Raw genomic sequence first — 11,538 nt, 5'->3', positions numbered from 1 at the left:
GTAAAACCATACGCTGTTAGTCATTACGACTGTAATAATGTGAATATGGCTTGCAAGAAAAATTACAGTAATGTGAGATGTACTTCATGCTTAGATGTGCAAATTATTAGCACTTCGCACAACATCCTAACACCATAACTGTGAAGTGAATATTCATGCATGCCTTTAAAGCTTTTGTCTGACCAAGAGTAGAAGCTGCTGCTGTTAAAATAATGAGGTAAATGGAAATGACCTCTGTTGAGCACTGGGAGAACGAAGTTAACTGTCATCAGTTCAAGCAAATTTTTATGGCGATTTTATAAGGTTGTTGGTGTAAACAGTAATGAAATATTTTGGGTTAGATAGAGCAGCAATCAGTTGTAGAATTAAGTTGCTTTAATATGACATTTACGGTCACAACGCAAATCAGATTTTGACCTGCGTCACATCATTATCAATGCTAAAACAAATACAAGAGTATAAATTACAATGTGATTTAAAAGAGTTATAAGTCCATCACATTGTTGTCTTTTAATTTTAACATTACATACCAGTGCGGAAGTGTAGCAGTTGTTTGTGCTCAGGTGAATGTTTACACAGTTCAACCATTACTGTCATAAAATAATATGTTGGTTTCACAGTACGCATCAGTTTTGCGTATGGCGCCCTCTATGAGCTGTGCCTTAACTTTACAGTTTTGACGACATTTTTTGTAATACTTATGTTGTATAGTAACTAAGTAGTAATATTAAATTATTATGAGTAAAAGTATGTAAAATTACAATTCTTAATTTTTCTCATGTCTGTAATGTGCTAGATGTTTAAAACTACTATAGACCGTAGCAGTGACAGTTTACGCCTCATGGGCTAAAATTAATTATAAAATTGATATGGCTACGTGAAGTACGTTATAGGAAGTATTGCATATTTTGTCGTGTTGGGACCTGTCTTTCTCAATTAGTTGTTACTTGACAAAAGATATAATGTGAACTTTATTTACAAAATGCACTTTGTTGGCACTAGTAGCGCCTGTAAGCATCATTTCAATATGTCGCACTTTGGCCGAGAAATAAGAACAATATGATAAAGCGTGATCGTTTGAACACTTATTTTTGAAAATGACAGTTTTACGTATTAATTGTTGCTAATAGTTACCCTCATGAGTTTGTATGTTATTCTAATGCAATAAGTTATGTAAATACAGTGTTATGAAAGTGGTACTCATTTAGATCTTATGCAAGTGGCTGCTACATAATGGCGTGAGGTTGCGACTGATCTTTAAGACCCCATGGGTCGAATTTTTCACTGCTTTCAAGTAGGCAGTTTTCAAACAATTCCCAGAAATGGGCATTTTTCATTATGACCTGATCATTGATCAGGTTACACTTAGCATTTCTTTGGTGGCAAAAGATCTCCATCTCCTCAAGAAGATCGAGAAGTCTACCCTTCTCGCCTCTATGTAGCAACCTTACATTTGATGTTCACATTGGCTATCTATGTTTAGTTGACAATAATTGTGCAGCCAGACTTGATTTCTCTGCTGCGTCTTTTCTTTCTAGAGCAACATGTTCCTTAAACCTAGTTTCCAGTCTCCTCCCTGTCTGATGTACGTAACATGCTCCACAATCAGGGCAATTAATTTTATAAACACCAGATGAATCAAGTACATTTTTTACATCTACAGTATGTCGTAAGATACATCCTAAATTATTTGTTGTTCCAAAGGCTACTTTCACTTTGTATTTTCTGAATATTGATGCAATTCTCATGCTCATTTTCCCATAATAAGGCAAGGTGACAAATTTTGTACTTTCTTTTGGTATCAAGGTATTTATCTCATTACCATATTTTTTTTCTCTATATTCCTATATATCATATCGACAAATGTGTTAGGGTAATTATTCGCTTTAGTGATATATCTTATAGTTGCCATTTCATTGTCATGTTGTTCTTTTGACAACTGAATGGCAAAGACACGATTAATGGCAAAATTAAAAAAATGCCTTTTTATGTTGGATAGGATGGTTTGATGCATAGTCTACAATACCATCTGTGCATGGTTTTTTTTTTTTTTTTTTTTTGCGAAAGATACCATATGTGTGCCTACCATTCTTTCTCTGGATTGATAAATCTAGAAAATTTATGGAACCATTTATCTTAATTTCTCCAGTATCTTTCACAAAAAATGTTTTAGCACTGATAATTACCTGACACAGGTCGAAATCTGATATGCGTTGTGACTATAAATGTCATATTAAAGCAACTTAATTCTACGACTGATTGCTGCTCTATCTAACCCTATATAACCACAGTCGTCGTGTGCACCCACCCCATGGAGGGCAACCTGAATGAAATATTTGCCTTACACAGCAATCAGATATGCATTGCACAACTGTATTTACAGTTTGCTTGGTGTGGGCTAGTTCCCAGTGTGTGTTTTACTTGCTGAATGTTATCTGGTGTTCCAGCTGACAATGGACAATCTATTGACTTCTGTTTAAATATAAACCTGATTTGTTGACGTTGCCTGTTCATTAAAAAAAAACTGTGTTACAGGATGAAACACATCATCTTTAAGTGCCGCTGATATGATGGTGGAATTAAAACTGACTTGCAGTACAAGAATCTTCACTTTAAAAAACTTTCCATAATACATGCTTGGGGCTTGCATTATCACACTCCCTTGGCAATTGACATGGCATCAGATAGGACACAATGAAAATGTATAAGAAATGAGTTGTTGTGAATTTAAACTGTCAGATCTTTTTGCCACATCACATATAACATAAATAGCAGTGGTCCCTACCCAGTTTTCTGGGGCACACCTGATGTTACTTCAACATCTGTCGATGACTCTGCACTTATAACATTCTGCATCCCTTCTATCAATAAGTAGTCAATCAAGATGAAAATTTTGTTTAAAACCCTGTATGATGACACAGTTGCTAATCTTTGTTGATGGTTGGCAATAACTTTTACCTTTTTTTACGGCCACAGAATAAAGTGGTTATCGAGGTTAGAATGTAGATTAACACAAAAGGAAGCTCTGAGTAAGTATCTGATGAAATTTTAGCAATGTCCTATTACTCATTTGTGCAGCATATTCAATAGGAGCTTATAATGTAATCGCATAGATAAAAACTCTACTCTTCAAGTGGCTGCAGAAGAACGCACATACGAAGGTACTGAAACTTGGCTCCATCTGGTTTCTGTACAAATTGTAAATAACCTTTCACTCCCTGTATTTTACCCCTGCCACCTTTAGAATTTGAAAGAGAGTATTCCAGTCAACATTGTCAAAAGCTTTCTCTAAGTCTACAAATGCTAGAAACATAGGTTTGCCTTTCCTTAATCTTTCTTCTAAGATAAGTCGTAAGGTCAGTATTGCCTCACGTGTTCCAGTATTTCTACAGAATCCAAACTAATCTTCCCCAAGGTCAGCTTCTATCAGTTTTTCCATTCGTCTGTAAATGATTCGCGTTAGTATTTTGCAGCTGTGACTTATTAAACTGATAGTTCGGCTGGTGAGATTTACAAAATGGAGAAAAAGTCTTCCCTGATCTGGGCAACTTTTCCAAACTCTCACCATTTTTTAAACCTCACCAGTCCTCCTCCTTCACCCCTCTTCCTTCTACTCCAAAGATGCTCCCAGAAGAAGTCACTGGCTCTGAAAGCTTGCAAATAATTTCAATACCTTTATTGGTGTGTTCATTCTCCTGTGGCTTTATGAGTAGATTTTTTTATCTATCCAATCAAATTATATTTTCAAAAATTATTTTCATAAATGGGAACTTAGGAATTGCCTGCAGGGTAATACTGTCACGCATAATTTCAAGTGTGTCCACAACTGAACATCCAACAAAACAACACCAAGTCAAGTTCCCGTTCACAGGAGTAGCTGTTATTCTACACTCTGAATATATAAGCTCCTAACAAATTTTAACTTCTATTATTGGAAGAAAGTAAAAGATGCAAAGTATATGTAACGTGCCAAATTTTATTTAACATTTAAAAATTTTACAAAAATATTCAATGTAGCAAACATTAACAGTGCATTTGTAAACTCTGAAACAGTACAATATACAACAACAATACTTACTTTAAAATGGAAAAAGTTAAAAGTGTATAAAATTACAAAGATTCAAAAAGACAATAACAACATTATGATTTGTTTAAACTAGCATTTGCACATTATTCAGCTGTATACTCAATGCATCATCTTGAGGAATGAAAGTTTTACTGGTGCAATGCATATCACAGTCAAAGGGAAAAAAGCTAATCAGTATAATCTGTACATCTCCATTTTTATACTAAACTGAATAGATACTTCATAACAGAGAGAAAGAGAGAGAAAACAGGCAGTTGGTATTCCATACAAACAGAATCTGAGGGGGATCTAATTACAAAAAACTAAACATAATTAATTTTCAGTTGGATACAGGAATCTAAGCTGCATGCAGCAGTTCAAATTGAGGAGTACAAGACATATATATCTATTTAGAACAAGCAACATTTTAGGTTTTGTAAGTGAACTATTATTTTTTAAAATAAAATTCAGTTCAATTTTAATGTCTATTCAACTGTCATTCTTCCAAAGTCTCCGTCGATTTCAGCTCACTGTGGATAAAATTCATAAAACTTCCATATTTTCTCCTCTCATTCTACACAGAACTGTTTATAGTAGTAGAAACAATTGGTCATATGGAAACTAATCACAAGAAATTTTCATATTTAAATCAATTGCATTTTAAGTACAAAGACTGCATATCTTGTCACTTTGTATGACATTCATACGTACACACAATATATCTGTTTATAAAGGCACATGTTTTGTGAAATTCTGAAACAAACTGCTATTTAATACAGAGAAGGATGGTGGATATGTATCAATAAAAAGTACAATTAAGTCCAAACAAAAGGTAAGGGTGACTTTGGTGACTTAGTATGTGTAAAAATTTGATGACTGGTGTCCATTACTAATTTACACGTGTTAACCCTTTGAATGCTGTGGATGAATGCTGAGAAGGTACTTAAAAATATCCCTGGCGTTTTCTTAAGTGCACTGATGTGTTTATGGATCGCATTTCACAACTTCTCTCTGCTGTGTACGAGTTATTTCGATATCTCAATGAATAAAAAAGTTTTGAGTATTTATAATGTGCCTCTTGGCATACTATCATTTGCAAAAAAAACTAATTTCGATATCCTGAACCGTCTTATGAAATATGACAACACTTATTAGCACATTATTCCTGACATGCAGGGACGAACCATCCATCGGATGTAAAAGCCAACAATTTGAGAACAAAATGAGATATCGTTTTGCTCTCAATTTTAAATAAAATAGATGTCTTAACTACATTTCATCCACAGCAATGTATGAGCTAAAACCAACCACATGCAAAGTTTACACAGTACAATTTTATCTCTGCAAACTCTTTACAATTTTATGTATATTTTACTTAATTTGATGTAGCGCAGTAACTATGATGAGTAACAAAAACAAAGCCAGTCCTCTATCAAGCAAAGATATCAGACTAAGGTGTGCAAAAATCAAATTTTTTCACCAAATAGTTTTCTTAAAATCAGATGGTGCATATTTCACAGTGGCTGGAATGCCATCTCTCAGCACAGGTAGCAGCATTAGGTAAGCAGTACAATGGCAACAAAGTCAAGCTCAGCACAGAATGCAGAGAGCATGCTTGTAGCAGTGGGAAGGTTAATATAACAAATGAAATTTCTGAAAGTTATGTGGGATTTGTTAACCTATGAGACAGTGGAACCAACTGAGAACGTCAAAAAACAACATTTTGGAAAATACTGCAAACACTTATATTTTACATGACAATGGGTGACAGTAACACATCTATTTGCCTAACTTAAGTATCGATTTGTTGAGATACTGACAGAGGAGAGATTTTACAGATTGCTGACTATCTAAAATTTAGATGTCAATATCTATATATACAAGTTTCAAGGTAGCTTTAAACTTTGACAGAGCATGGAAATGTGCTGGAATGGAGAACCTTTGATATGTCCAATAGCTTGGAATAGATGCAGTGCCAGTAACACTACACAATCAAATAAATGAACAAAAAGTTCCATAAATTATAAAATGCTGGTGCCAGAATGTATCAGAACTTTCAGATTGCCATTTCAGAAAGGGTGAAATATTTTTGGTTCAAATTTTATATGTGACTCACTCTAATTGTGTTCTAAGAGAGGTTTGGATTCTTCTCCTATTGATAATGATTTTACATGAAAAATAGATACTTCCTTGATATATATACTGTCATTGAATTTTCAACTTCAAGATTTTCATAATCAAGACTGACAAATGGTTTTTCCACTAATAAAATACACAGTTCTGATTTATCCCTTTTTAATACTGCAATTTGAAGAAAAATTTGAAGGTAAAAAAAGGGAAGGAATACTGGAGTTTTACACCCTGTCAATGGTGATGTCACTGGAAACAGAGCTCAAACGGCAAATCAAGTAACCTTCTGGCATTCACCCAAGTTTATTAGGAAAAATTTTTTAAGTGGAGTCCAGTGTCTTAACTACTTTGGCAAATAGCCCACTGTAAAAGAAAAAAAGCACCTGGAAGGGGGATAAAATACGTACAGATATTAAGAGAGATATCAAAATTTCAAGGCTTGTAATAAAGTAATTTGTCAGAAGAATTATTTATGTTTCCCTGATCCCAGTGCCCAAAAATTTACTGAAATATGAACATGATGAAGACAAAAGTGCGAGGTGGCTGCCTGTAAAATTCAAAAGGACTTCTGACCTTTACTAGCACACACTACATGATCAATCACATATTGTACTAAATCCATTAATAGCAAAAGAGATACACACTTCTACTCTATTACAAATAATGTAAAAATAATATATTTAAACTTCCAGAGTGCCACATCTACACTGGAAATCAAAGTATTTTCTATATACAACAAGCTCCTTGTTACCCGAGTATGAATGATTCATGCATAGTGCCTTGATTCTTTTTTTTTTTTTTTTTTTAAATTAAAAACCAAGCCTGAAGTCTATTATCAAATACTTTTATTTATGATAGATTATTAAGCATGTGACTCATGTTTACTGCATACACCATGTCAAGTTTTATAAATAAATTGTCCGATTTTGGAAAGTATCCTGTAAAAAAAGGCAAGGGACTTTGAAATACAACAGGTGACATGTTTTGTAAACACAGTTATCTGTGAACTACTCAGTCCACCTTAATCAAGATAATTGAGAGCTGGCAGTAGCTGTTTCTACCAATAAATTACACGGTTCAGTCACATTAGTGAGACCACTCCCTATGTTTGACATCAACCAGAAATAACCACTCACATCACAAGCAGTGGAGTGTATATAAAGTGTATTGGGGAGGGGGGGCAGAAAACAATGCGGTCACTAACATAGTGTGGGGAAATGGAGAGACTTATTCAACATCCAAAATGGCGTAACTGTTGGCTTTTGGGCCAAGGGTGGGAGCGTTTCTGGATCGGCTAAATCTGTGGTTAAAGTAAACTGCGCACAGCAAAATGGTGCTATCCAAAACCAGCACTGAGGCAACTGTGGAGCATTATAGGTCACAGATGACACGTGTGAATGAGAGCTGCAGAGATGTGTACGTGCAAATAGACATGCAACTGTTGAGCAACTGATCGCACAGTTGAACCAAGCAGCTGCCAACAGTGTCTCCTCAATGACCGTTCAGCAAACACTGCTGCATGTGGGCCTCCGCAGCAGGTGCCTGGTTCATGCTGACTACTGTTCATCAGTGACAAATGCTGAAACTGACACACCAATATCAGAACTGGACATCCACTGAATGGCGACGGGTGGCCTTCTCAGACTAATAACTGTTTATGCCCTACAGAACTGAAAGCTAACATTGTGCAACAATTGTTGGAAGGTTCCTGGCTGGAGGAATGTGCATGATAGTCTGGGAAATGTATTCCTGGCATTTCCTGGGTGATCTCGTCAATGTAGATAGCATAATGGATCTACACACATATGAATCTATCCTTGGATACCATGTCCACCCTTATATGCAGTTTGTTTTTCCTCAGTATGCTGGCATCTACCAGCAAGACAATGCAACATGTCACACAACTCACGATGTACATGCCTGGTTTGAAGAGCATCAGGATGAACTACATACTCCCCCAGCCATCAAACTCCTTGGGTTTAACCCAATCAAGAGTCTGTGGGATGTGTTGGTACCTTCCAGAACATCACTGACTCTCTCTCTCTGAACAGCTCGCAGCAGTCTGCACTTCAAAACGTGGTTATTTAGGCTTTTAATAGTTTATCACATTAATGTGACTGGACAGTGCTTAAGAATTTATGCACTTCTACAGTAATGAATGCTATGTCAATCATTGCAAGTCTGCAAATGAAATCCATAAAAATAAGCAGTACACAATATATATCCACTCTTAATGCACAAGATCAGCAGATTACAGCCATAACATCACATTAAAATATTTTTAGTAGACTAATTACTAAATGCATACAAGCAAAAACAGAAAAAATGTAAAAATGCAAACTGTTTTTCCTCTGAAACAATGTAACAATTCTTTGCACTCGTAATTAACATAAAAGAACTATTACATGACTTTTACAGAAGTGATGGCTGTAATAGCAATTGAAAATCTGTGCCAGATTGGGACTAAAACCCGTATTTCTTGCTTATCGCTATCAGTTGTCTTAATTTCATGTCATTACAACTTCCCTGATTTCTATCTCATTGATTCACTTATTTAGTTTCAATGCATTTAATTTACTTCATAATAAAGAAGTTTAGCTGTATGTCTAATACGAAACTGTAACACAAAATATGGTAATCTGCTTTCGAAGGAAAAAAGGTTATCGTTTAATGTCCTGTTGATGATGGGGTCATTGTGGACAGGGTAGAAGCTCAGATTAGAGAAAGATAGAAAACATCCCAACATTCACTTTAAGCCATTGAGGGAAATCGTGGAAAACGTAAACATGGGTGACTTGATGGGGATCTGACCTGCTGCCCAGCCACGTAAAAGTCCAGTGTCTTAGCACTGCACCATCTCACTCAGCACCTGCTCTCAAAACTGACAATGATCTCTGATGTAAGGCAGTAAGTAAGTGATATATTTAAAAAATTGAGACTGTAGGTCTGGCCCTCAGTAACAGTGTGGCAACTAACGTATTATTTCATTTGAGTATATCACAGATGACAGATAAGACAATTTTTTTTAAGTGTCAGAACATGCCGTGTATATTCCCAGAACTTAATGACATCACACAAAATTTCATTTTCTCATCGTACAATCCTGTCTTCCATTATACAACTTGGAATTTAACGTATATAAACATTCTCCTGTTTATTTCAATTGGAGTGCATGTAATCACATAATAGCAGTTATTTTTTCTTTATTTTGTTATGAACTGGATGAAAGATAATCTTGAACAGTAAGTCATTTAATCGCCCATTGATGTAGATCCACAAAATCTTGTTTCTTTTAATTGCTTCATTTACACACCACATTGAACTGCAATTTATTATTGTGTGGCACTAAAGATTCACTACACCCATACTTGATCAATAGCACCATACATTAAATGTGCTGTAGCAATTAAAATTTTCAGTAACTTTTCAGCAGTCTATATCTTGTAACAACTGAATTATACAGGTGGAATACTGAATATTCACTGACACTCAAATACAATAAGAACTGCAACTGCAAGGCTACACTCAGAACACACAAAACAAGGATTTAAAAAAAAGTGATATACATACAACAGATTCCATTAGATAATTCATCCAAGCTCATTAAGCTATGTGTATAATAGGCAAAATGCCTCCAATACAAAAATTTCCAAAGACACTACTTTTGCTAACTAAATATTTGAAACACACATTTAAACTGGATACAATAAGCATGACTCGTTTACTAAGAAACATATTCAAGTATGTCTCCTTCAGTGTAGATCCCTAGAAACCGAAATTACACATATTCTTATTATGTCACACACGTCACAATTATTTAATTACCTGAAAGAAGAAAGCTTAAAGTTAAACAATGCTGTGCAGTTTTCTGCAGCTGCACCAGTCATTATGATTATAAAAGCAAACTTCCTCACTGAATCAATTTCAGTCTGTTAAAAACCCATGCTATACATAATTTAAGAGAAACTTAGCAACACAGTGTTCTCAAGTTAGAAGTAACTTTCTTCATCAATTGCCTTGTGGATAATCTGTAAATACAGAAAAAATGCTGATGACTGCTAAGAGACAGCACACTTCGCTGGTTGTACTGTGTGTTGCCTGTTTGGTTGTCTTCTACCATCTGAATCTTCTAATGATAAGGCAATGGCACGTGCAAGAGCTTCATCTTCACTCTGCAACAAAAATTGAGAGTTCCAAGCACCTTTAATAAGGAACAACATAATGAAACCTACAAATAATGGTAGAAAAATGGATCTGTAACAGACAGTTGCAGCCACTAACAAAAAATGCTAGTTTTCAAAAGCATGATTTCTTTCATTATGCAACAGAGGACATGGTGTAATCAGTCTATAAACTGAAGAGCAAGCAATTTTCATAGAGGGGGGAAGTGGGTGTTCCAGTAAGAATGCTACAACTGCCCTACAGATATACTCAGAATCAGTTTCCGGTCTAGCAGTGTAGTGCACTGTGCAATGATTTATGTAGATTCTGCTTGTGTACATATCTTGTGTGTTGTATTAACTACTGGCAGCAGTTAGTTCTATTTAAATATTTTGTGACTGCTTGCTATTTGCTGTTTGCACAACATCAGTAATGAGTTAGAAATATCACCTTCAACTCATCAATTTTACTCACCAATATTTTACGTAGTGTTCAATCATTTAGTTAAACAGTCCGTGTAGTCTGTTCAAAATTACTCTAGCACTGACAGCAAGAATGGAAGTGGTACAGGGGGAAACCCACATGGCAAGTTCAAGCTACTTCATGCCAGTATCATGCTTCCCACTCCCAACATTGCCAAACCTTCATCCCACGCCACAATACTTCCTGCTTGCAGGTGAACTTGCTGTACTGTGCAATTGTTGTGCCCTGTGACTTTCTGTGTGTTCATTTTCATTTTTGACAATGAAAGTTTCTGCATCAGCAATGTGCCAGAAGGATGGACATACTCTAAGTATAAACTGACATTTTTGTATAAAAGTATGAGAAGATTTGTGAGTGCAGTGTACAGCAGAACAGATGTGAAACTCAAGGATTTGACTGTGAATGTGTTCATTGGCTCATGTGAAGGATGAACACACTTGAAATGCAAATCTGTACTACCCAGTAAAATTATAAGATGATGAACAAAATAAAATGATTACTGGAAGATATGTCAAGTGAGGTATTACCTAATTTACACTAACTGCTACTGGAAAGCTGTGTCTATCATAATACTTCTGCTCTCTATTCAGGAATTTTATTCTGTGCTAATAGAAAGTCAGTCCTCCTGAGAATTTGAGATTAAGTATTAAATTGTTATGAGTGGTAATCTCTCCACTGAATGTTTTGATTATTAAATC

General features: G+C 35.3%; 1 protein-coding gene across 1 annotated transcript in view; it reads right to left on the bottom strand.

Annotated features, from left to right (window-relative positions):
• Window positions 1–3,956: 3,956 nt before the first annotated feature.
• LOC126281308 (AN1-type zinc finger protein 2A-like) overlaps window positions 3,957–11,538 on the bottom strand; it is a 75,214-nt gene continuing 67,632 nt past the window's right edge. The window contains exon 7 of the mRNA XM_049980147.1: window positions 3,957–10,368. Within this exon, the coding sequence (XP_049836104.1) occupies window positions 10,255–10,368 (114 nt within the window). The 3' untranslated portion in view covers window positions 3,957–10,254. The remainder of the gene's footprint in view (window positions 10,369–11,538) is intronic.

Source organism: Schistocerca gregaria, chromosome 7, assembly GCF_023897955.1.
Source record: "Schistocerca gregaria isolate iqSchGreg1 chromosome 7, iqSchGreg1.2, whole genome shotgun sequence".
Lineage (NCBI taxonomy): Eukaryota > Metazoa > Arthropoda > Insecta > Orthoptera > Acrididae > Schistocerca > Schistocerca gregaria.
The sequence above is the reverse complement of the archived record's forward strand: the minus strand, read 5'-3'. Positions and strand labels throughout refer to the sequence as shown.